General features: G+C 39.3%; 1 protein-coding gene across 8 annotated transcripts in view; it reads right to left on the bottom strand.

Moving 5' to 3' along the window:
- The window catches only part of CHD1 (chromodomain helicase DNA binding protein 1), a 56,803-nt gene extending 40,283 nt beyond the window's left edge, over positions 1-16,520 (bottom strand). For 7 of the 8 annotated variants that reach the window (XM_075136397.1, XM_075136403.1, XM_075136398.1 and 4 more), the window contains exons 1-2: positions 16,193-16,520; positions 14,004-14,208 (exon numbers count right to left, since the gene is read on the bottom strand). In XM_075136397.1, coding sequence (XP_074992498.1) covers positions 14,004-14,056 — 53 coding nt within the window. In that variant the 5' untranslated portion in view covers positions 14,057-14,208; positions 16,193-16,520. Of the gene's footprint in view, positions 1-14,003; positions 14,209-15,616; positions 15,701-16,192 lie in introns of those variants that run through there. The other variant, XM_075136401.1, reaches the window with a different exon arrangement.
- Between the last annotated feature and the right edge of the window lie 10,887 nt (positions 16,521-27,407).

Here is a 27,407-nt window from a genome sequence, read left to right as displayed (position 1 = left end):
TCATGTCCTTTCACGCGATGTTTCAACCTGAGCTTCAGCAGAATGTTGACTTGGAGGGACAACCTCTACAAAGACAGTACTATAATCCAGAAACCTAAAGCTCCTGTTTGCAAAAGAGGTAGGAAATGGGGTAATACATGAGTAAGTTCTGCATAAACATAAGCAATAGAGACACATGGCAGATCATTGAGACAGTACTGAACACCACTGCGTGACATGTAATACCTATAAATCCCCAACAGCTGCAACAGTCCATGCAAAGGACTTTCCTCTGAGAAATTTAAAGGATTTGAACCAACAGTAAAGGTGGGGAAGCTAAGGCAAAACACACACCATACAGCAAGAGCTACAAGTTAAGTGCTCAGTTTTCAGCACAAAAAATATTTTCAAAATTAGAGAGAAAATCGGTATTTTTGTCACATAAGTCACTGCAGCCAAAGATCCAAAAGAGAACGTGTTTATGCCAAGATCAAAATATCACACACTTCTAAGTGCAGACTGTGTCATTGCTTTTCCTGTACTTAAAAAAAAAAGAAAAAGTTTGGTCTAACACTTCTAATGATAATCTTCTTTCACAGCGCGTAACACTAATATATCAACATTTCAAACTATGATACCGATTTTTTATTTTTTAGAAGAAAAACTTACTACTAGCTAATTCCAAATCATTTTACACTAACACAGATGTCATTACGAGAAGGCTGAAGAACAAGGAACTTGTGCTAAACATAGTTCAGCCATTCTCTCTACCTAATTCATTGCCTCTGCTCTCACAGAAATTTTTTCTTAAACTGGGGGGTGTAGGGGGGAAGGAAAACTCACTCCATAACCAAACTATCTGGAAATGCCAGCAGTTAAAAGAAAACCTTTTTGTATCAGCACCACAAAAAAACCCCTCTATTGCCTAACAGGACTAGCTACCTATTCAAACAGAAATTGAATGGAAATTTTCAGCCCAAGACTTCTTTCTTAATTATCTCTGAAGGTAAGTATCTACAAGGCAGACAGAAAGAAAGAATAGACTTGATTACTAACTGGACTTTTTCTTGGTTTTATTAATCTCTCATGGGAAACAGTTTTAGACCAGCATCAGATCAACTTGTCAAACTACTGATCAACTTCTGATATAAAGGAGAACCTTATTTGTTTTTTAAATAATACTTGTAAGAAAGCAGCAGCAATAAAGTAAAAACATAGACCTATCTAACTTTTTCTAAAAATCAAGCAAGCCACCAAAATATGCAAAGACATGCTTGGAACAAAGGGAGAAATGTTACGTAAAGAGGAGAATAAAGAACTACCTTTCCCCTCACAATAAATAGAAAAGTAAAACGTTTCTGTGGCATTTTCTAGGCCTGTCTCTTAAGCAGTGTCCATAATGAAAAAACAGAGTACTGAAAATAAAGTCTTACTGAAAAACTACTGTAGTAGTGGTTTTCAGTTTCAACTTCTATTCAGCATAGATACTAGCAGTTTGCTACACCTATCAATTCAACATCCAGAGACCAACCTTTCTAGGCACTTTGCCTCTGCAGATGTAAAAATCACTGGGAAGTTATCTGTACTTGGCTTTTTATTTTTGTTTCACATGTAGTGCTGACCTAGACAAAATTTAACGAGTCATTGCTTCTCATTATCACAAGAGCAGGACCCAGAGTCACCCTGCCTCAGGACTTAACTGAGAAATCTCTGAAAGCCAGCTTCTCTGGTGAGAAAGACAATCCATAGGTCTGCTAACTAATGTGAGGAATGTCAGGATTTAACTAAAAGCTTTACCATCCTCTAAGGAGCCAATCTTTTAGCTGTAGTATTTGCCTTAAGGTGTTCATGAAAGAGAAACAGCTCCCTCCTCCCCCAGCCTCACCACACTTAATTGTCAAGACAAAACTATTGGCACACAAAGGCAGCGGTCTCCAGGAGTTGTGCAAGACAACTCATGGGGGTATGCGAAGAAAATATTGGAACTTCTATTTAGATTTATTTTTAATCTAAAAACCAACCAAACAAAAAAAACAAAACCAAAAGCACAACAAACCAACAACCCAGAATAAAAAAACCCCAAACAAACCCAAAAAACCCACAAATTCAGCTTTACAAACATTTAATATTATGGATTGACAATGGCAATCTTACTCAGTCCGTATGTCTGAGGGTTTTGTGTCACATATGGTAGGTGACGTGTCCTGGGGGAAGTGTGTGTTCCACAACGTGGAGGGGTGACAGTGGCACAGTCACTCCTTCATTCCCTTTCCGTGTACGGTGACATACTGCAGTTTGCTGCTGCCTGGTTAGGTGGATTTATGGATTATATTACTTAGTTTAAACCAAACTAACCCTCACAAAATGGAGAAGTAGTTTAAAAAGATTCCTGCAAAGAAATGGTGGACTGAAGATAACACTAATGCTGTGAGCGCAAGTGAACAACAACAAAATGGCAGCGCTGACACTTCTCCTACTCCTAGTACAAGCTCTTCATTAGCCACACTGCGAGGTTAAAAACCGTGACAATCTAATCGCATCCGACAAGAAGTTGGACCCAAAAAATTTGAATTATCAAGACTATTTGAAATATGTATTTACATCCACTATTGTTAACAATTAACCTTCTCCTAAGTGTATATTGTGCCTTGAGATACTAGCTAATGCTAGTATGAAGCCATTCCAATCAGCAAGACATTCAAAAACTATCCAGAACACAAAGACAAACTTCTGTTTTCTCCAGCAATCTTTCAAGTCATGCAATACTCAATCCTGTGCTTTACAAAATTTCACTCAATTTAATGATAAATGTTTAGAAGCCTCTCTTGAGGTTCTTTTACCTAAGAGCAAGGGACAAAAATGCCACATGCTATTGGGCAATTTACTTCTTGCTGCTGTAAAAATGGCTAAAATAATGCATAGAAAACAATAGTGACAAACTAAAGTGCATTTCTTTGTCAGCAAACACTGTTGGAAGACGCATAGAAAACATTGGTGAAGATTTGAAGAAATAGTATTAGAAAAATCATGCACTGTAGGAGGTTTGTTCTACAGTTGGATGGAAGTACAGATGCTTCCAACATGTCCCAACTTACAGTATTTGCTAGATTCTGTTTCAATGATGAAATACACGAAGAACTACTTTTTTGTGAGCCACTAAAGGAAAGATGTACTGAAAATACGTTCTTAAGAGTAAACGCCTTCTTTAATTTAAACAAAAAAGTTTTATGGAAAAACTGTGCAAGTGTAACCACTGACGGGGTGGCTGCTTTAACTGGCATAAAAAACAGATTCTGGATAAGGGTGACAGAGATAGCATTACACATGAAATTCATCCACTGCATCAACCATAGGCAAGCTATTCCAGCAGAGAATCTGGAGCCAGAAGTGTACAAAGGGTAAAAGGATGTCATAATTGTGGTTAATTTTATGCAAATAAGACTGTTAAATATTGTAAAAATTTTACAATACTTTGTAATGAGATGGGGAGTGACCATAAAAATCTTTTGTACCAACAGAGGTTCACGTCTTAAAAGCAATATTGACCTTGAAGACTAGTTTTTGGTGGGGTCTGGGGGTTTCGTTTGTTGTTTTTTTTTTTTTAAAAAAAAAAAAAGAAAAGTGTTCCAAATTTGCTGACCTTTTCTGTGAAAACAAGTGGTCACCAGTAGCATGCTACCTAGCAAATATTTCAAAAGAAAAACCCCACGCTTAGCGTATCCCTTCCAGGTGAAGGTGATATTTTAACAAAGAGAAAGCAACTGCTTTTCAAAAGAAACTCATGCTATGGAGAAAGCATTCTGAAAACAGATGTTTGGAAAGGTTTCAATCATTATGCGATTTTATTGCCAAAACCAATGCATGTCACCTATAAAAGCTATCATGTCTGTACACTTAAAAAGCTGGAGACAGAAATTTCTAATCTGTTTAAAAATTTTCCAAGAAGTTTCAGTGGGTTTTGAACCCATTTGTTAAAAACATAACACTTCAACCTCTTCTAATTAATCTGCAAGAACTGATTGACACTAGCGCAGATGGAAATTTACTATGGGATGGGAGTGAAAAAATGAGTATCATGATTTAGTAAGCGCAGTCAATGACACACTACTTCCATTTGGATCCGTTTATCTTTTTGAGGTATCTTTTTCAGCTACGCCAGCCATTAAAACCAAGTATCAACATAAACTGAACCTAGAACCATACCTTCAAACCACTACATCACAGTGTTAAACCAAGATTTTAACAAATAAGAATATTCATAGTTTTTTTAGTGAGTGCAAAAAGATTTTTTTTTGCCATTAACAAAGTAAAATATTTTCAAATATTATTTAATCTTTATCTCATCCTTTTAAAATTTGTATTTCTTGTGTATGTTTTATAACGTAGGTATTAGTACAGCAGCACAGTATATAATTTATAAAGGAATATACATACATTGGAGGTACATGCTCAAATATTTTTTATTGATAAGAGTGTGCAAATAAAACTTTTGGAGACCACTACACTAAGGGATCAAAAAATATGTAATGGAGAGAAGCCTAATCCAGACACATTAAGCAAGCCTTGGCTATTAAAAATTAACATAAATCTGTAACCCCTAGGATTACCTGTGACCCTCTTATACATGAGCAGTAATTCAGATTAAATTCTAGTATGCTAGATGCTAACCCTAAGAGTAAAGATGGAATTATTTAAGAAACGGTACACACATTTACACATGCACATGCATTCAAGAAGAAAATTTACATCTGTCATCTCCTCCTAGTAAAGGGGGAACTCAGGAACAACAAACTTAAAAGTTTCCCTTTAACTACTCCTACCTTTGCTCTGAGTTTCAGCAATTTTCACGCAATTCAAACAAGCAGTAGTTCAAGCTACTGCACTTTCAAAACACTCTCAGTCCTCACCAATAGATTCACCTGTTGGTGAAGATTCTACAAGAATAACTTTTCCTGGCATTGTTATTGCTGCCCTTCCAATCTACCCCCCTGTGGCGTCAGTACCATCCATAGAGGGAACAGATTCAGCTCTTTAAAACAGCCTCTGTTTTCATAAACATTCTAAAGAGCCAATGAAGAAGTGGCACAAACAAGTAAGAGTGAACAGACAGTATTTCTTAAGACTGCTGTCCTGACACTGTGCTTATCCTGAAGTACAAAACAGTGCAAATCAATACAGAATTTAGAAAAAACTAAATAGATTTCAAATGAAAAGGTTTTTTTGGTAGTTTTCAGTTTTGGTACACACATATTCCAAATTGCATCATGACACACTGCAAGTCATTTTTCCAAGTGCTTGAACTGCTATGTGGTATAATATCTTCTCCCCTTTCCCATGGAGTATGGCATTGCTGATGTGACTAAGAAAAAGAGAAAAAGCATCCCGAACTCCTATTACACTGCAGTGTCTACCAGCAGCACTGGAAATTTAGAAAGCTTGTTTGCCAGAGTTTTTAAAATGTAATTGTTTGAGTTTTTGAAGTTCATAGGAAAAGACATACAGGATATGGAAGTTTCATACAGATTTCTAGTAGCTCAGATGACATTTTCCTTATCTGCTGAAATGGATACCCTAGCAGCCAGCTATAAAAAGGCAAAACCAATCATAATCAGCTTGAGAGAGGTCTACAAGCTTTTCAGAAGACAAGTAATCTCTTCTTTTAAGAACTTGTATCAGCAGAATTCCAGAAACGGTTTAATCTTGCTTGAAGTGGAAAAGGAAAGGAGATACAATTTAAGAAGAAAACATGTATATTTTCTATAAATAATCAATCGAAGCTGCCATTGCAAACCAAATGATAAGCGAGAGCATTTCACACTGTACTAAAATTTGACTTTTAAAATAGTTGCTGCATTAGAAAAAAGATAAGAAAACCGTTTCTGATAGCAAGACAGTTTACTTGCATTAAAGAAACAGAACCTAAGTTCTGTAATAAAGATGTTAAAACATAATTTCAGGGAGGTAATAGCTGTGAGGTAGTCATAACACCCTTGGTCACTTTCTTTTCTTCCTTTGACTGTGGGATTCTTTAATTTTCCCTGCATTTTTTGAGGCATAGTCTATAAGCAATTCCTTCTCTAGCTAAATACTTTAAGTATTATCTGATGTAGTCTAGCTAGGGTCCATAATTTGACTAACTTTTCTTTCAATGAATAACGCCCATTAGTGCAAAGTAGCACCACTCACCTCCACAAAATTAATCACCTGAACTGGCACTACTAATTAGTGAGATTCTGGTATAATATCTCTAGGGATAGGATGCAAGGAACATTAAATATTTCCTAAACCAAGGACTCGAATACTGTCACAGTTACCTGTCACCTGCTGTCTAATGCTGTTACATAAATATTGTCTCAGGAACAGCAATTCTGGTCCTCTGCTCTTCAGAGTTCCCCTTACAGAAAAGGGGAGGCAAAGTGCTTTATTTCTTGCCACTTTCTCTTCCTGTACAGGCCAGAGTCGTTGCCTTTGCTTAAAATGCTTTTACTGGAAACAGTTCAGCAAAAGGCAAAAGTGGACACCAAATCCACCACGCTATGGACGCTTGAGGTGGAGTAAGAGAGATGGTTTGGGTAGAACTTAAGCAGACTTTTGCCTACAACTTAACCAGACTTTTGCCTGGGCATCTACATCCTCTTTCCTCCTTCCAAAAAATCCTGATTAAAACTGGAAAGTAAGAGAAAATCTCCACTATTTTCAGGCAGCTAGCATAAATTAGGACCTTCCTGTCCTTCCATCACCCTTTCTGAACACAGTCAAGATAGTCTCTCTGCAGGACAATCCAGAGCTGGAGCCTAGCTTCTTCGTTCAACTCTTCCAGTAGAAAAGTCAAACATAATCAGCAAAACAGTCAGCATACAAGACTTCATTCTCAGTTAACTATTCACCTGTGTTTGTCAAATTTACCCTATTCCACCATGTCACATTATGTCTTCCCTTTGCTCTGGTCTTGTACTGCTGACCTCTTTTAACCAACTCTATTTTGTGGTCTAACTTTTTTCCCTACCTTCTTCACTGATGAATGGGCTTCCAAGAAACAAAATGCCAACAGAAATTATAAACATTATCAAGACTACAATAGGAAGTATAGATGGAAACAACAGGGCAAAGCAAGTTAAGCTACAGAATAGAGGTGTTGTTAATATAATGTATGCAGAAATAAAATATTTGCTAACATTAACTGTTGAAGACCATTTGTGCTCTTTTAGGTACTTAACTCCAATGGAATTCCTGCTTTTTTAAGTCTCTCTTCTAAGAATGTGTCACATAAGCCTTCTTCCCTTCTCTAGCTGCAAGCCAGTTATATATATTGCTTATTAAAAAAAAAAAATTAGTAAAACGAAAACAGCATTTTGTGTTTAAAGGTGTTCCTGAATAAGAAACCTTACATTACATTCACTGTACTTTGTTCAATTGAAAAAAAAATCCAAAACTAAACAAAGCCAGCAATACACAAGACTGTACAAAACAGCAAAGCATCATAAGACTATGGAAATAGAAACAAACAAGATGGATAAAGCAATAATGATGATTTCTTCAGAGCTGTTGGAGTAAGACTATTTCTCTACCATGTAAACAAACCACAGCAGTGATGACAAAGTTAGCTGTCAATAATAACTTGCAGCAGCAGGCATGCAACAGTATATACTAAAAACGAATAGCATGTTCTCAGAAGGGGATTTCTACATGAAAAAGTATAGTTTCATGCATGTTGACAAAGTGAGGTGAAGCCTATAAAGAGCATCTTCCAGGATATGTAGTCAAGAAACCTCTCTCACCCCTAGTCCTTGAGTCAAGTAGTTACATTTGTACAGCAGCACATCAAATCTGATTTGGTATGGAAGTTTGACACACTGAAGTAATTTGTCTGTTCTTTTTTTTAAAATCATTGTCTCCAGATACTCCCTACATATTCAAGAGGAATTTATGCCTAAATGCAGTACTTATTTACAAACTACTTTGCAAGAAGAGCAGCATAGGTTAACGAAAGTACTAAAGGAGATAATTTTTCACATTTGTCTTTACGTGTTAATTCTTTACGTGTTAATTCCACCCCCCAATAAATACCTATGCAATGAAACTGGAGAATGCTTTGGGGAGATGACAGGCTTAAAGAGACAGATCACCGAAACAGATGGAAGGCAAGTATCCTATCACAGTCATTAGTTCCCTTCAATAATCTTAAATTTAGCTTCGCTATCTTACCCCTTAAAACAAGGTGCGCCTGACAGGATCACACAATGAGGAACGAAGTCTGCTAATTTACACAAGGCACTAGGAAGAGAAATCCTAAGATGGAAAGCTACACAAGTCACATTGTAAAAGAACTGATTGAACATTTAGAGTCCTGTGTAAAGTGTAGGTTAATAATGGATCCAAGAGCAGATAATTTATCACTACTGATTTCAAGCATATTCATTAGATTAAGCTACCTTAAGAATATTCTGTTGTAAGAACAGCAGGAAAGAGTACCAATTTGGCAAAATAAAGTTCAACATGTCAAAAAAAAAAAAAAAAAATTATTTTCTCCAGGGTCTTTGAAAAGCATCTGAGATGACAGTGGACTGTTTGGTTTTTTGTTTTTGGTTTTTTTTTTGTTTTGTTTTTAAAATAAACCAGAAGTTGAAGGAAGGCAAGCATTTGACTATGAAGAGCCCATTCAAAACGCTCAGAAGTAACAGACGCTAAATGCCAAACTCTTAAAATTGCAGTTTCACAAGTAAGTTTCTTCAGGCAAATGCTATGTAAATGTTTTTTAGTTTTATTTTTAAAGAAATCCTAACTATTTAATTTGATTTAGATGCACAAGGAAGATTTATCTTATTTACCACCACCAGTGAAAAGCAGAGGGAACAAAGAGTATAAATTTCAGGCTACCAAGTGTTATTTTCTGTCCTCAGCTATTACAAAGAATGAACTCAATTGAATTTTCCTGATATGGGCTAACAACTCAAAGAGATGCATTATATTTCCAGTCCTGCAAAGTATTATCTGCTGCCACTACTATAAACTTTCCCCAAAGCAAAGGTATCAAAACGACACTGATCATCTACCAACTTTCACGACCCTATGAACCACACTGCAGTCTTTATTTGAGAGCCACAAGTCACACATCTTAAGAGTGCAAAGAAGTTCTAGGAATCCTTCACAGGCAGGAGCTATCAGTGGTCCCCCCAGGGGTCGTCTACTTTGTTGTACAATGTGACCATCCTTCGACATGCAGCTGGTTCTAGGGGCAACACAATGATGTCTTTACCAGAAGCTCCTTAGAGATCACCAGTAAAAAAGTATTAAATGGAATTTAATCCAAAAAACCACACTTGAGGGGCCACATCTGGATAGGTCCGGTGTATACACTGTCTGAATCACAAAACTTCAGTGTCTTAAGGAATGTGAAAAGCTCGCATCAGCTAAAATTTTGAAACTCTCAGAATGCTGGAATTGCATCTAAAATATGTGGAACAAGTATTTGCCAGCCAGTTAGGTTAGACAAAGACTGGGACCTGGATAAACTCAGCAGGAGTCCCAAAGTCAAACTAGAGACCAGGTGCACAATGAAAGCTGTATCATGAATTTATAATTTCTTCTTTTAGTTGGAAAGGTTTCTAGACAAAACACACTTGTGTTTTGATACATATTCTATCTGAACTCTTCCAAAAAGAAGTGAAAAGATGGTTTTAACTTGAATCGGGACACCTTATCATGCTTTAGTATGCTTAATTCTGTAAGAGATCATTCCCGATAAAATAGCAACTTACTAACCAAAGACAAGATTACTGCTAACAGAAGTGAAGAGCTTGCTTTATCCACTAGCTGTTCGCAGTAAGTTCTCCAACAGTTTCCTTTACCATTCAGGTACTTTCGTTGATCTGAGAATTCTTGTGCACTAACATATAAGCATGTACCTACATGTGTATAGTTTTATGTATATGCTCCCTCTTGCTACATATACACATTTTTATTAATGTTATCTATTAAACTTCTACCAAAAAGAAGCCAGTGCATGGGAGTAATTCTGCAAACATGCTTGGGGAATCTCTTAGATTTCTTGAAAGCGAGAAGACCTAAAGTTGTGGCTTTCAATTCCTCTTTTTTACCTCCTATGGAAGGTATGAATTTATATAGCAAATTGAAGCCTGCTGACAAAGTCTTAAGTCTTTCCTTAACTATCTTTTATGGAATACAGACTATTCAACTCACAAAGCAAATTAAACCCACTGAAATTACTATCTTCTATTAACATCAGCTTTCAAGTGTGTAAAGAATAGTAAAAGTCTTTGGTGTAAGCAGCTGCTTTCTGCTTACTGCAAAAATGGGAGTACAATACATACCAGCCAGCTAATTTCCAGTTAAGCTGCACTGAGCACATCCCTTTTTACCTACAGAGAAGGAAGGTTTGCTCAAGTCCTCTATACCTTGTTCTGCAGGAAACATAGGAAGAGCAAACAGATGGGAAATCAGATTATTATTCAATTAGCACCAATGTTTCACTTCTGCAGTCCCTGTTCTACCTGGAGCTTGTCTTGCAGTTCAGGTATAACTGCCCTTCCTTGCTGATTAAGCTTTCTTATTACTATCTAACTAGACTGTATTTACTCATATTAAAGTTTGCAACAAAATGCTTTCAAGAACACTACACAAATATGTTTTGCTTAAGAGTCAGCTTTTTCTCAGCGTATTGCTATAAAGCTTTTGTGTCTACACTCACTCGCTGTCCAGATGAACAGTATCTGTGATATTTTACCTTGAGCTACTTAAAAATATTCCAGAGTAGTGATTCAAATAAATAACAAGCTGCAGAGTAGACTCCACTGTAACTATTGCACAGAAATCAGAACATCATGCAACAAGATTAGGTAATAGTGTTTATGCTAGTCTACAGTTTCCACCATGCTTGGTTCTAGTACTGATTTATAGCTTCAGAGGCTGCTGAAATAGGCAAAGGAAGTCCAAACAGTGCAGTCAGTTATTCAACTGTGAAAATACAAGAGATGCACTTTTCCACCTGTAGCAAAACAGAACTTCAAGCTCAAGACCTGCAGCAAGGGCAAGTTTTCTGCTCATCTACCAGACAGATAAATAGATGCAATGCTGGAAAGCAGTGCAGCAGTATGGCAAATTGGCCATTTCTTTCACACCCTTCAGAAATAATTCACCTTCACAGCCAGTCACAGGGAGTAATGGACAGCTACAATTCCTTACCACAATGCTGACGAGTGCATAAGTAAGAGGTTTACGATAGTCCCTTCTCCAGCCCTCCTACTGCTGAGAATACTACAGGCTTTCCACAACTTTTGCGAATCATTGTGTTTCTGTAAAACAATACAATGTAGTATCCATGAGGCCTGTGTATTTTTGTAAATCCAGCCCTGATCCACTGCTTCTCTTAACTTTCTAAAGTAATGATGGTGGCTCCCCTACATCAGGTTATATTTGTTATCAAGACTGTCACTCCAGAATGACAGCCATGGAAGTTTACACCAGACATCAAAGGGAAGTGAATGGCTTTATGCCATTGCATTTGAAAAGTGTCAAACTTGTAAAGTGACACAAATTTTCAAAGATTTGTTGTAGTTATCACCAATGCTGCTGCTTAGATTATCACTGTATTCACCTTTGTCTCTTCTTTTCTACCAGTTCTTGAGAGTTTGATCTTCTTTGCAATTTATTCCCAGCAGCAATTTTCAATTGCTTTCTTCACTTGTTCCACTTCCCTCTGTAGCGTTCTGAATGGAACGGGGCCACTAGAAGCTTAGTAAACATATTTTGTTACTGATCTCTACTTCCATTCTGTAGAATTCATATTTCCAGATTTAAAGGCTAAATACAGCAACACTTCCGAAGCTGCAGTTAGCTATCTGTCTGCAGTAGCAGCTTGTAAGGCAACTCCTCCCTTCCCCCTCTCCAAGTAAAAACCATCCAGGTTCTGAAAACTTACAAAGAAGAAGGAAAAAAAAAAAAGACTAAACAACAGGGCTAAGTCATATAAAGATATTCTGTAAGTGTCACACTCCTTTTGCAATAATTATTTTAATAATGGAACTAGCCTAGACAGAAAAGGGTTCCATCACCTTTCATTTACAAAAACAGTTTCCTGATAATGCATGGCAAACATGAAAATAAGCTTTCCAAGACCTGCCTGTGAATTAGGTTATGAGATTAATGATTGATACAGGCCAAGGAAAAAAGTTTTTAGCATTTTAATACTTTTTAGAACTTTAAGATGGACTCAGTAGGACATTTAAGATGAAGAACAAAGTCTCGCTTCACAGGCAACTATCAAGTTCCGAGTACGATACTTACTTTTAATGAAGTTGCTGGGATCTTTATGATGTTCAGCTGGTTTAGTCTTACAAATTGCTACAGCTTTTAAATAACTTTGATATACCGGTATTTATGGGCAGTCACAGTTCGATACAAAGTAGTTTTCCACATAATCTGTAGCAAGGTGGCTTGTTTGAAGTAGTAAGAAAATCACACACAAAATTATCAGGCTTGTCCCTAGCAAGTTCATGTTTGTTGGAGGTCTTGAAGTTCAGAAGACTAGCCTTGCTTACACCATTTTATTCATTCATGTTTCTCTTCTCGCCTGACAAGCCTTTTTTTTTTTTTTTTTTTAAATTAACCAGGAATATTCTGCCCCTTACTAGAAGAAACGCCAAATCTATTTGCTAACTGGAACAGTATCAAGTCTATTGGAAGCAGAAATCTTCAAAAATGATTATGTATTAGAGCTTACAAATTATTCACAAGATTGAAAGTTTACTGTCTAGGATATTCCTTTGTATAACAGGAAGCTTGACATAAAAATACACAAAAGTTATTAAAGTTTATTTAGTTTTACTGTTCATAAATTCCCTTGTGATTTGCACCTAAAGGCACCTAAACACCTCTCTTCCCCTTCTTCCCACTCCATCACACACTGTGCTACGTGCAAGCTTAATGGCCAGCACGTGCTGACTGATCAGCTGGCAATTATATTCTTCTTGCATTTCTTCACCTGAGGCAATAATTTAGATCTATCTCTACCCAACTGGAAGTTTCCATAAAGTCCGTAGAACAGAGTTTTCTTTATGACCCTCTGACTGACAGAATCAGCTAACTGGTTCAACAGGCTGTGATCAGAAAGAGGGGCAGAGAGACAGATGGGTAGGCTAACAGCATGATCACAACCACCTCTTAGAAGAGAAGTCTAAAACCACTTCTTATTTGCAAGTTTACTTTGACTTCTTTGACTTTGGCATTCATCATATTTCCAGTTTTAGAAATCTAATGTTTCTAGCGCAGGAGGGACTTTCTGAACTTAGTATTGTGCTAGAAAGAGAACTTAATTCTACCTCTACAAATTGGCCGTCATCCTGCATGGATGCAGGGAAGTTCTAATCAGGCTCTTCGAAACATGTGAACACTCTGCACATGCTACAAGACTAGCATTCAACATTAGAGGACTGATTTTTATTTTTTTTAAAGTTAAAAAACAGCTGGAAAACTGTACTTTCACTTCAAAAAACAAATACAACGTTAAAACTTTAAGTTATACTGCTCTGACAGCTCTAAAGAGGGAATAATCATAAAGTACTCTATATCAAAAACTAAAATGAACAGCCCACTGCTCCACCTTTAGAGATAGTCTACTTAGGGTTTTATACAACACATATTATGCATGTGTGCCTTGCACTTTATAGACAGTAGCTTTATTTTAACATTCTAATCCAGTGTTTCAGCTTTTGACACCTCAGACCTTTTTTTTTCCTCAAAAGATTAATACTATCCTGTTGGACGCTGACACGGTTTTAACACTATTTAAGCTTTATTATGTAAGGCGTATACAAGATCATTATAATTCTTAGCTGAAGCGATGTGAATGTAACAAGCAGATTAAGCACCTGTAAGAAAGCACGTCCAGTCCTCCTAACTATGCTAACCAGGACACTTTGGCATGAAGTTCAAATACCAACCAGTTTTAGTAAACAAAATATAGGAGAATACATAGTCAAGAATAACTGAAATGAGCAAGTGCTTACCTTGACTCTCCACTACTGTTTCTTACGCTTTCTTCATCACTGTGCCCATTCATTGTAAATATTAAGAAGTTTAAAAGATAAATAAAAGTCCACTCAGGTTACAAGGTGGATATCAAGAATCCACTTCTTGGTACTCTGTATGTTTTCCAGGTGATGTGTTTGCTCTAGTGTTCTCTGCGGGTATTCAAGATTTCTCCCAAAATACCTAAAATAGTAAAGGGAAATGTTGACTCAATTTGAAAGTATGTTTGCAACTAAAAAAAAGATACCAAAAGTAACTTGGTCCTTCACTAATGCTGAAAGAGGGCGTCATGCTTGACGTCATGTTTTTAACTGAAAAATAGGTTTTTGTGTGTTACCTGTTCATGGTTGATCATTTTATCACCATTTTTTTGTCAGGGAAAAAAAAAAATTAGAATCTTTCCTGATGTCTGTAAAAACCAGAAAAAAATCTTCTCAAGAGAAGACCAGGTCTTTTTATTAGTTACACTTAAAAAAATTGAAAGACCTAAATGAAATACACAAATGCATGAAAGCAAAGACCTGTCTAGCAGTCTTTTGCTTGACTGCAGTTGGGTCCCAACATACAGGCCATTATGCTTCTTTATACAACTTTTCATTGATGATGCTATAAAGATGGCAATTTCTGCCGAACCACTAGCTGCAGAATCGGAAGTGTTATGGAAATTCCATTCTCTTTAGCATTGCAAGGTGAGAAGAACAGCTTACTGCATGTCTGCGCTATACCTCATGGCTTAACTTTTGCCATAGTACTGATTCCAGGACAAAGTAGATCTAAATATTAAAGAAAAACTGCCTACCTGAATACATAGGTAAAAACCATAAATATTAATGTTCTGCTAAGATCTGCTTAGTAAAATGTATTTCATGCACAAAACATGATATAAGCATTTCCAGATACAAACATAATGCTCACATCTAGTTGTGGGTAGAGGCAGGAAGATAAAGACTGTTCCATTTAAAACAACTGTCTCAACTAAATCAAACCAGCAGGATCCCACAGATGGAATGATCATTATTCCACATACAAGAGCATCTTAAATCAGATCACTGCAGTATCCGATGCAACTAGAGAAAGTTTAGGCTCACGGTAAATGGACTGCAAGTATAAACTCACTGATAATCAGATAAAGAGCAGCGCCTCTCACAGACTTGGTGGTGTGAAAGCGATTAGGGGCTCGCCTGCTGGCTGCCTGCCCCGAGGTGCTCTCCTCTAATACGCAACAGCCCAACCCAGAGCTCATCGGGTGTGTGGGGGGGCGGAAGCCTCGCTCCGGGGTGGGAAATGCCCTGCGCTCAGGCACCATCTCAGACACCCGGGCCACTCCGGCCAGCAAACAAAGACGATGGGGCGGGGGAGGGAAGCGATAGGAAGGAGCCCTGCAACCCCGGAGGGGCCGCGAAGCGAGGTCGGGGACCCCGCGGCGGGGGAGGCGAGCCGGGCGGCTCCCCGCGGCCCGGCCGCTGCCGCCCCAGCGAGGCCGCGCTCTGCGCCGCCCGGCAGCAGGCTCCCCACCGCCTGCCCTCCCGCGCGGACAAATACCCCCCCGCCTCGCCTCCGGGCCCAGCACCCTCTGGACCTCGGGAAATACCTTAAGCAGAGGCCAAACTTGCTCCCTGCCGCCCGCTTCCTGCTGTGCGTCGATCCTCCCCCGAGCCCTGGCCACCCGTACCGCGCTCCCGCGGCCGCTCTCCCTCTGCCCGCCCCCAGGGCGCTCCCGCGGGAGCCCGGGCCAGGGCTGCCTCCCGCCCCCGGAGACGGCCCTCCGCTAGCGGCGCGGCCTGCACAGGCGCCGCTCCCAGCCAAGGCTCCCTGGCAGCGTCTCCAAGGCCGCCGCTGTCCTCCATGGTCGCTTCCCCCGGCGCCCCCCACGGCCAGAGGAGGGCCGCTCCGGCCTCCCGGGCGGCTCGACACTGGCTCCCCCCGCAGGAGCCAGTGAGAGCGGCTCGATCCCGCTGCCCGCCTTGGCCCTCGCAGCTCCCTCCCTTCGCGAAAAACAGCGCGAGTGCCCAAGAAACTAGCCCTGCGCCCGGCATCCAGACACCCTGGCCGACAGCAGGGCCCGGGCCCCATCCCCTCAGCACCGCCCGCCCCCCCTTCCATCTTCGGAAGCAGCACAAGTCCCGGCCGGCGAAAGGGAGAGGAGCTATGGCGGGCCTCTGCCTACCTGCGTGCGCCCGGCTCAGCCCGGCCTTCCCAGGGCCGCCCTGGACTGCGCTACGCCCCACGGCGAGGTTCGTGCCGCAGCCCAGGGTCGGGGGCTGCTCCCGCGGCGGGGCCTGGGCCGCCGCTCCTCCCGCTGGCCGCCGGCTCCTCGCAGCCCCGCGCAGTGGGCTCGCTCGCCGGCTCGAACAATGGGGCCCCAAACCGGGCAGGGAGGGGCGCAGGGAGAACCAGGGTAGGCGCTGCGCCGCTCTGCTCCGCCACCGCTTCTTAAGTCCTCCCGATCGCCGCCATCACGCTGGCGCTCCGCTCAGCCTCCCCCTCCCTTGGTCGGATGGAAACCCCGGGCGTGATGTCAGCCCTGCGCCCTGGGACCGAGCGGCAGGAGGAGGAGGAGCCACGGCCGGGGGCGACGGGCAGCGTCGCGGAGCCGCTCAGAGGTGGGCGGCGGAGGCAGAGTGGGTTGCTCGCCGCGCCGGGGGCTCGCGGCAGCGCCAGCCCTCCCTGCCCGCCGCACGGGCAGGGCGCGGGGTCCGGCGCGGTTGCAACTCCCATCCTCGTGTGAAGGGGGAGGGCGTGGCCCGGTCCGGAGGGACGCCATGACCCGAGCGGCGCCATGACCCGAGCGGCGCGGCCGCGAGCAGGGCGCGCGCCGCGCGTTACCGTTCTGCGCAGCGTGGTATTTGTGTTTGCTCTGGGATTTTCGGTGTAAAATCACAGCACGGCGACAAACAGGACCGCATTTCTTAGTCTTAACTACGCAGTTACAAGTGGTACCGAGGCGTATTTAGGAAAGCTTGGACGCTTGTCTCCCTGAGTACTATGCCCTGGCTAGGCTGGTCTTCCTCCTTCCATTCCAGAACCTAACGCCCGCTCTTTTCAAAGTGATTAACGTGAGCCGTTTGTTTAATGTATCTCACGTTCGCTGTCGGGAAAAAAACAAAACAAAATCAAAAACCAAAATAAAACACAGAAGAAAAAATTCATGTGTGTTCAAATGTTCCCAGAGTGGCAAAGGAAAGCAGCGGCAGTTGAGTGAAAGAGTGCACTGTAAACAACGCAGTGCTGCAGCCAAACGCTGTGTTGGAAAGAGGAAGCAACTTACCTGCCTTCTCCTCTTTGGAGGCACACGTAATGCAGTTATGCTCTTGTCACTCTAAAGGAGGACTGTGGGATCAGTACTAGCTGACATCTGGCACCTGACCTTTGGATATTTATTTGTTAAGCACCCTGCAAGAGTCAAAGAGGTCAAGATCAGCATGGAAACAGTTTGCTCATCAACAAAGGGAAGCTTGAAAGAAGGGAGTCACCGTATGGGTATATTAGAGGAAGGTGGTTACAGTAGCTGTCAAATCAATTCAAGCTTGAAGAGTTGTGTTGGTCAGGAACCAATGTCTGAGCCACAGTCAGTCAGCTGGAGACCTCTCGGGCCTATAGCTTACTTCACGGTTGCGCTTCCAGGATGAGCAAAGCTAGTTGCCTCAGTGCTCAGTGAAGGATGAGCAGTATCCGCGATCCTTCAGCTGGGTTGCTGGGGTTTCCTGGAGCTGCGCCTTCAGCTCACCAAGCGGGTTGTAGGATTGGCTGCCGCACACAGTGACGCGCTGTCTGAGGAGCAGCAGAGGCTAGATGAGGCATATACACTAGCCCAGCTTTCAAGCGCTGTGCATAGGAAGGTACCCCAAAATCTCAGTGGTTGATGGCAGAGAATAATTTTTCCCCTAGAGTTAAAAAAATGCACCAGGAATTGCTCAGGCAAGAAAACAGCATCAAAGTTTACAAGAAGGCTGTATTACGCTATGTTCGTTACTGAAGCACTTAAGTTTGCCTAAGTCAGCTTAGGGGAGAATATTTTATTGTGATAGACAAGAATGCTGCAAGATCAATGGACTGAAGTTTAAATTCGAGAGTGTCAAAATGAAAGTAACTGTTTTGAATTAAAGTAATTCATACCAAAACACTTTACCAAGGATAGTTCAGATGCTAATGGAAGGATTTTTATTACTGTTAGGGATTTGTGAATTTTAAGGAAAGAAACAGTAGAAAGCCGCTGCCTTGTTCAACCAGAAGGGATAGGCCTTATGCAGAAATTGTGGACTAAAGCAGTTACCTGCAGCAAGCAGGAGAAAAGACCAAGTTGATAAGAATTTGGATACACGCTAGGTGTTAGGTGTACAAATGATGTGACTTGCATAGATGAATAATTTGAGTTACACAGGTAAATAACAAAACAGTTTTCAGTGAGTTTTAGAGCTGGTTGCAAAACTCCCATAGGTCAATACAGATATGTAAATACATAATTTACACCTTTAATATCAATATGATCCACAGAATCAGTAAAACCTGTAATAATGCAACCACACCTAAATACAATTAAACAGAAATACATTAATTTAGCATCTTTTTTCTATTTACAGAATTTCTTTTACAAACTGCTACGCTTTGTCTAGTTGGAAATATATAAAAAATGCTCAGAGAAGAAAGGAGATAGAGGACCAAAAAAGAAAGGAGAAAAATGAAATAAATTCCAGCAATTCCAGTTGCTTAGCTATAGAATGCACTCAGTTCTTATTAACCATCCAAAAAGCTAAACATCAATAAAGAGGGCAGATGTTCGTCAAATTCTTCTATTTTTGCTAACCAACTTCCTCTCTTCAAGTTCCTAATGATTCACAAAGATACAAAGTGACTTTCATCCTTCTCTTTTCTTTGTTTCTTCTCCTTCCTACCCCTCTGTAAGGAATCACGTCTAGAAAATAGTTTTATTCTGCTAGAAAATATCTTTCCAGGCTCCTGCTTCGAGTCACGTGCATAATTTCATTTTGATACATGTTAATTTTTAATCCGTAATAACATCAACAATAGTAATCAACTTCTTTTAACAAATGAAAGTAAAGTAGTGTTCCCATAAGTCCAATAAGTTGGTTTAGCCATTAGTACAGGAATTAACAAAAACTACGTATTCTTTCAGGAAAAATATTGAGGGAGAAAGTCCAGGTTTTCCATTTCACATGCCAACTACTACTTTGTCTCTTGCATGGTTAGAGTTACTGTTATGACAGTTTCTACATTTAAATAATGATCACACTGCACATACACAGTTTCCTTTGGAGGTTAAGGCCTCAAATCTTCAAATATTTTAAATATGACCTCAATTTTCTGGCATTCCTTTGAGTGTTTATGGCCTCTGCTTCATTAAGAAGATGGTCACATTCTGCAAGATTGTGTGTGCGGTAGGAATGTATGACTGTACTTAAATATATTTGTAATAGCTTATTTTAGCTATCAAAGTAACTAACTGAACGTATGACAGAATGAACATTAGCATAAGTAAATAATCAGAGTCAGTGCTAGCGAATTTTACCAACAGTACTATCAAGATTGTAAAATTGTTGTCATATATGGTTCCATTTGCAGATGAACAGCACCTCTGTCCTCCTCACAGGTACATGCAGCCCAGCATGTCAGATATCCTTGGAGAGCTGCCTTGTGGTTGCTAGAACGTTCTGGAGCGGGCAATGCTGTTTTAGATTAATTAAGCAATACACACACACTTGCACCTGCTATGAACACCCTTTTGCTGGAAAGGCATTTATGTGTAAACTTTACCATAATCTGTTACTATTGGGTAGTTGCTATAAACAGTCTTTTTTTTTTTTTCCCCCCTCCCCCCCCAGGACTTCGATACCAGTAGTTTTCATATCCAAATTAGTAAGGTTAAAACTACCTCCTTTCCAATGAGGAGCAATCCTTAGCTTTTTTTACAGTTGCATGATTTAGTTAGAGATGTGAGATGTCTTTCTGATTCCTGTCTGTAGCAGACATGCTAGCTTGTGTGCTCACTAATATGAATTGTTTCCTGAACACAGCAGTTAAAAATACTAGCCTACACTTTGCAATCCAGGCAATAACCTCCATTCCCTAAGTCTTCTAAATATGTGCTTCAAAGTGCTGTTCCCCAGGATGTACCTGCACGTGCTCTTTCATGTGTGTTTGAGAAACGAGGTTACATTTGGTAACCTCACTTGGAGTCACTGCAATACGAGGCAGGCTTAAGATTCAAGCAGAATAAATTTCTGTTTCAGCAGGATATCAGTTGAACTCCTAATTACAAAGCTTGAAGAAGTCTACATTTTTAGTTATATTTTACTTAATAGCCTTCTTAGCTTCAGTTTCCTTGATGTAAATGTTTTTGGTAGAGTTTCTCGGCTGCCTTGGAAATCCCCTTTCAACGTATGGTTTCACAATTGTTTAAATTAACTGGAGTTAGAGCTGCTGTGAACTCATCCTCTTGTCTGCCATACCAGCCAAAAACTAGCCCCACTCAAAAATGATTGCTTTCTGGCCACTTTGACTTTCTGAACTAGGTCACTGTACAGCTGCACATGCAGTGATCCTTGTGCAGTAAGATAATAGCAGCAATTGTTACTTAGAGTGGTTAGAAATGGCCACAACAGTTATCTGGAGATCTTTCTCCACATCTCTGTGAGAGATGGGTTTTTCTTTCACATCAGGACTTGTTTGTATTGCATCTTTAACCAATTCCTTCTTTCCCAGATGGCATAGTAAAGTATGCATGACATTCCTATCTTAGCAACATTTCACACCATAAATAATACTGACTTCTGATACACATAGCTTTTAGTCTGTATCAAGAGACAAATACATGTGACACACAACATTTTAAGGACAACTGGACAAAGCTTTTTGTTATTACAGAAAAGCTATCACCCATGAAAATAAGCTGTCTTTTTCTGAAACTGTATTACAGGTTTCTGGCATCTTAGCATGCTTCCAGGACGTGGGTGAGAATATTTATTGTGCCTAAGGTGTTACTGATTTACCTTACCCCTATCCCCCCTGGCCGTTCTTGAGTTGGATTTGTGCTTGTAGACAAACATAATCCATACACGATCCAAATTAGGTGCACTGTTACACAATTAGCACAATCCATTTCAATGTCTATGTTTTCAGGTTATTTACATTAACATAACCTTAGCATAATAGTGGTAGTGGTTCATGTTTATCACAGTATCTTATGTTAAAGAAAAGATTTGTCACTGTTCTATTCTTAACATTTAGAAGCTTTTCTGGACAAAGAAGCTTTTTCCTTTTTAAAGCAGTGAAGCCTTAAATACTGGATCTAGCAGTCTTTAGTGAGGCAAGATAGACACAAGAAATACCCTTAACATTTAACTACGCACTAAGTTATGTACTGGTTTCTTCCCTTTTTCTTATCTTCTTTCTAAACAACTCCCCCACCACGCTTAGTACTTTGATTTTTCTCCATCTACTCTTCAATTTATTCTAAAACATATCCTGAGGAGCTGAAAGACCACAATACTAGATATAATACAAGAACAAAGATTTTCTTTCTCCTCAGTAGATGTTACATACAGCAGGCGTAGCCTAGTTTGCCTGTTTTCATTCATTTCGTACCCCCACTGTTATTCCATTTCATTTTGCATTCTCCCTTCTACTAAGAAACCATCAACAGTAATTTACATAGGTAAACTAATCATTATCCTGTCACTTAAATATTACATCTTTCTTGCCTTCTCCTTCGCTCCTCCTAGCTCTTTTATTTACCACACCCAAAAGCCCCTTCTCATTTACCTCCCCTCCTCACTTGGGCCTCATCAACCAGCCAGCTACACAATGCTAAAGATTAGGGAGATTAAGATTTATAAGAAAACAAAGGTGACAAAAAATCACTTCTTTTATACAAATTGCTAAACGAAAAATAAAAGAAAAAGATTCAGTTCTAGGAGAAAAAAGCTAGTCTAAATTTTTTATCTGTTTAGCCCTGGGCCACTTTCGGAGTACTCTTGTTAGAAATAATTTTAGTTTAAGTCCACTACTTGCTTAGGTCTTGTCTTCACATACAGCTGATCAGAAGTAGTTATTTCAAAACCATTTTGTGTGTAGATACTTAACATCATAGCAAGATACAAAGTTCTGTTAGCTTTAAATGTCAATAATCTGTAGATACTTAAAATGCAGGCAGATTTATTAACTGCAGAGCATGGAAACTGGAAATATCGAAGAAAGAAAAAATCCTAGTGGTTAATTAAATAAGTTGGCTAAATTTGACCAACTAAGCATAGGTTTTTAAATAATTTACTTATAAATTTCTTTATTTATGCAAAAAATATGTAAAGTACATCAGCTTCAAGTAAATTATTTTAAAGTTAAGACAAAATATAACAGCTTCAACTGGTGCATGTGTATACATAAATTTTCTTAACTATATGAGTTTAATTAAATTGAACAACAAACTGATAATTGGGCAAGTATGATTTGAGGCTTTACTCATATATAATACAATACTTACTACGCACTAATACAATATTTACTCATATATAATGCAATTAAATAAACTTTTTACAAATTTCTGCCTTGTCTGGACAGAGTATCTGTACGTGATTGGAACATCTGAACAGATGGATCAGTGCATTGGCTGAAAGTTTTGCTGAAAAGATCGAAGAATTATTAAAACAGTGGCATTTAAATGGTTATAATGAGGCTTTAAAGTTAACATCCATCAGGACAGCTGAGAAGAGTTCACACTTTTCTTTAGACCACTGTTTTGTTTGGTCTGTCTAAATTACCATTGATTTGTTGGAGGCATTAATTCTCTCCAAAAGCAGCTGCAGGGTGTAGACCTTACTTGCCTTGTAAGTGTGGTGTCTGTTAGTGTAGTCTTCTCAATGTTTAGCTAGAGAAAGTGTGAACTGAGGTTGAAGTAAACTTTTTCTTTTTTCTCCCTCAGCCAATAACCTTTAGTATTTTCAAGATAAAGACAAACCTGTGACTATTTCTTGCAGAGACAACAGTAGGCTGCTTTAGACTGTGTTCTGGAGTAGGAGAAAGAAATTAATTCCTGGAGACTTACTTAATCACAGTAAGCACTTATGTGTTTGCAGATAAAAATAATAAATCAGGCATCCAGAGTTAAAGAAGAAACTTACAGTAATGGTCCTTCAAGCCACAATTGGTCTTTGTATAAAAAATTGTCAGATGATAGTTTTAAACATGGCTATTTTCTTGTTATCATACCATTTCTATAGCCTTTTTTTCTTTCAAGTCAGACTGATCGTATACATAGTAATTCTTTCATAGGATTTTTAAAATAAATAAGGAACTTTTCTATTGAGAAGAAGAGGAGCTTGTCATGCAGTCAATTCTAGATTTTTCATTCATTTAGTTGTGTTTTGGAATCTGGTAATCAAAGACGTAGACTGTTTTCTCTTAATTGCTTTGATATCTTCATTCTGTGATGATATTGCCGTTCTGTAGTTTCCTATAGTTTTGATGTGTCTGGAAAGGGAAGGACATTTTCTGATATGAATGGAATGTGGATGGCCTTGCTTTGTTATGAATTTATTTATCTTTGGCCTATGCTTTCAATTCTTCCCCCTCTGTTTTCAGCAGTCTCAGATTATTCTGCTCATGAAGGCACAACTACAGCTGTGACTGTAATTATTAAAAATTGCAGCCTTAGCCCGTGTCCGTATTAGGAACCTGATAGTTTTAGGTCTGAGGGTTGTTTTTTGTGGGTTTTTTTGTTTGTTTGTTTGTTTTGGGTTTTTTTTTTGGGGGGAGTGGGGGACACGCTTAGTACGTATAAAAGCTGAGAGCTAGACATACCAAAAACAGAGTTCTTGCGATTTTAGTTTGGGAATCTAGTAAAGCCTTCTTTTGTTGCTGATGGTAGGAAGTGGTAACTGTTCTAACAATGACCTCTACTAAGTTCTGGTTTATAGCTGTCTATCACATGTGTATTGAATTAGTCTACAAGGTAACTTAAAGAAAACTTTTAAAAGCCAAAATAAATATTGTAAATCCCCAGGTGAAATGAACAAGACCCTGTAAAGATGTATGTTTGAAGTAGCCTATACTTCAACTAGCAGGCTTTTTGGCTGCAGCTAAATACATTAAAGCCTATTTTTAGATAGGTAGGTAACATTAGTGAAGCTTTTATAAATGGACCAATATCTTTTTACTATATGAACTCTCACTTTGAGGCTCTGATATTATTTGTTTTCAAATGGTCTCAGTTTTTGAAGTGATTACATTCATAATTAACTGATTTTTTTAACAAAATTTAGTTCTAAATTTGATTTCTAGTTTAATTTTAGTTGAAAATTAGCTCATAAATTAAAAATTAACAAATAAGTTTTGGCCAAGATCAAAGGAATCAAGAGAAGCTGAAGAAGGGTGGGGAGCAGCAATCAGCTAAATAAAACTAATTTCAGAATATTGAAATCTCCAAGCATTACCGAGGCTACTCGCTTTGCATGTGATAATCGTCACTGTAAGCAACCTAGTAATACCTCCTCTGTAGCTGTACAAATGGTTAACGTTGTGATTGTGTTTCCTGGTCCTGTGCACCAGAGCAGTTCCAATGTGGGTGGCAAGCCACTGCTGAGCAACAGCAGCATTTTCAGACTATATTTCCACTTGCCACCATTTTTCCTTTAGGACAGGTTGTGCTTTCTTGCAATGTTTGAGTGCTTCAGTTACCCAGAAAAGTATATGTGTTCAGTAGCAGCATCCAAGACAGGATGCAGCTTATTTTGATTCTCACCTATCGCTTTGAAAACCAGTATCTTATCTCAAAAGAGCACTTTGGTTTTAAAATCATTCAGGCTTTGAATGTAGAAATAGAGCTGGCTATTTTTAGAAAAGAAAACATGATAACATGAGCAGACCCAGTCATAAACACTCCAGCTAGTAGATACCTTTTTCTTGTTTACAGAGTGAGACTAGTTACCTTTGTTGCAGGTTCATGCTATACCTGGCAGTCTCCAAGTACTTCAAAGAAAAAACCAAATAAGTGTTCCGGGAACAGCTAACTAAAATCTTTATTTCTGCAAACTTGTATCGTGTATACCACCATCTCAATCTCTGTTATGTTCCCTGACCTTTCCTGCTCTTCAACACCTCAAGTTCCTTTTCATGTCCACTAAATGTGCTGTGCTGCGGGGCAAGGGAGGGGGAAGGCGGGAGGAGTCTGATTTGACTTTGTCAGATACCAGCCGATACAGGGGCATTCATTTAGACTTTGCTTTATAAACACAGACTTTATATTTTCAGACCCCCAGCACTTTTAATAGACTCGTTGAACTTGCTAGTTGATTTCGGAAGTTATTGCAGAGGAAGATAGGGAATGAAAAAGTAAATAGAGTCAATGCAACGGTATGTTTTTTTTCATTAGGAATCTCTACTAGAAGAATAGTGCCAGTAATGCGTGGGAAAGAAACTAGCCAGTCTTTCAAAGACTCCCTCTCTACTGTCCACTTGCAAAACACCCCTAAAAATCTAAATTTAAAGTTGCTTAAGACATCTCTTGAACAATAAAAAAACATCAGCTCCTACATGTAGACTTAAGCCATCATAAGTCTGTTTTAGAGAGCTGTTACACTATTTCTAGGGTAGATTTCCTTTTTCATGGTTTGCAACAGTAATATTATACAGGTCTTGTTCATCTGGCCCCTTTCTTGCTTTTCCTGTTTGCATGCTTCAGTATCATGAACTTCTAGTGGTCTCCTTTCTGATCAGTCCTCCCAAATTCAGCTGGCTGGCCAGCTGGCCTGGTTGGTAGCGCGTTAGCAGGTGGAGTGCCACAGCAAAAGGCGTGGTACTGGGCAGCCGTCAGGGAATATGCACCTTTGCTTTATGAACTCCCACCATAAGACATTTTCTGTGCTGTAGGCCCTCCTCCGTGACTATGGGAACCTACTTTTCATTTGATAAGCATTATTGTTATGTGACTTTATGCATAAAATGCCTATTCTTTGTAATATGTCACTGTAGTCTTGGATTTTATAATTCACCGTAAGTTAAAAGGCATAAAGTAGCATAACTATATGCCACTATATATAACACTATACTTACACCTGGAGCTTTTGCACAGCTATTTTAATCATAAGGCTCCCCTACTCATATCCCAAGCTGACGTAGTTTACACTACAAACATTTACAAATGAAGATGTTTGGAGCTTCCCCTCAGCTACGAGAAGGCTACTCTTACCCATCAATTTTAACAAACCAATATATGTTACACTACTGTAAGTATTATACTTGGCCAAAACCTTGAACACTGTGCCTCTTGTGCAGTGGAGTAATGCAATTTTCTCACTAGAGCAAATGAAATCGTGTATTGCCTTAGACTTGGTCCAAGTTGTATAAGAGTGTTTTTTTCCCCTCTCAGTAGTACTGGTATAATGGGTAGGTCATGCTAGTAGTTATACTAGCGAGTAGTCTTTTAGTACTTCAGTACTTTTAATACTTGTAGATGTAAGTAAGTTTATGAAAAGTAACTGAGTGTTTTCAGTGTTTGAGTCTTCAGTTTAGACTAGCTCCGAGAAGAGTGGACAGCTGACTATAATTTTGAGCATGCAGAAGTTCAGCTCAAAGCTAAGGTTTATTACTAACCCTACTGCTGATGGGAAAAATAGACCAAAGAAATTGAAGAAATCATATGTGAACTGTTTCTTCCAGTTACTAAAGGGAGCGTAAATAGGAGTTCTGTCTGAAAGAGTAATCATCCTTCTGTACTTAACCATATAACATACAAAACATGCAGAGGTCTATTGAAAAGGCCTGCACTATATTGCTGTATACAACAGTAACAATTGGGGTTAGACCCATAAATTGCTCTTTGAGAGAGGTGAGAAACAATGATTTTGAAGCTGAAAAGAGTTGCAACAAATGCAAAATATATTCATTCCTTCAAAGTGTTTGTACTGTCATTAAGTATTTGATCCTCAAAATTTTTCTGTGAGGCAGTATTACCCCAGGTTATAGTAAGAAAATGAAGATTAAAAGTACTTACACAATAAATGAGAATTAAAATGATACAATAGCAGCAGAAGAAAAAAAGTCTACAAAGTGTTAATCTGCAGGGACTTTACAGCAAGACACTAAAGACATAACACTGTCTCTGCCTGCATCTATTTTCTCAAGACACTGATTGCATAATTCATTTACTGCTAATGTAAATAAAAAAAGGGCAATGGGATCTTCTGAAATTTTTGAGGCCTTGTCTGAGACAGTTCATTAACATATTGAAATGTAGATCTCTGTCTTAGGGTCTTACCTACAAGCTGGGATAAAAATTCTTTCTGAAGTTATCGATGCTGAATTTTAATTCTTCTATCAAAACATTATAGAAGTTAATGACTGACAGCTGAGAACTCACTTTAGTAAGAAGA

The sequence above is a fragment of the Calonectris borealis genome, chromosome Z (assembly GCF_964195595.1).
Source record: "Calonectris borealis chromosome Z, bCalBor7.hap1.2, whole genome shotgun sequence".
NCBI lineage: Eukaryota > Metazoa > Chordata > Aves > Procellariiformes > Procellariidae > Calonectris > Calonectris borealis.
The sequence above is the reverse complement of the archived record's forward strand: the minus strand, read 5'-3'. Positions and strand labels throughout refer to the sequence as shown.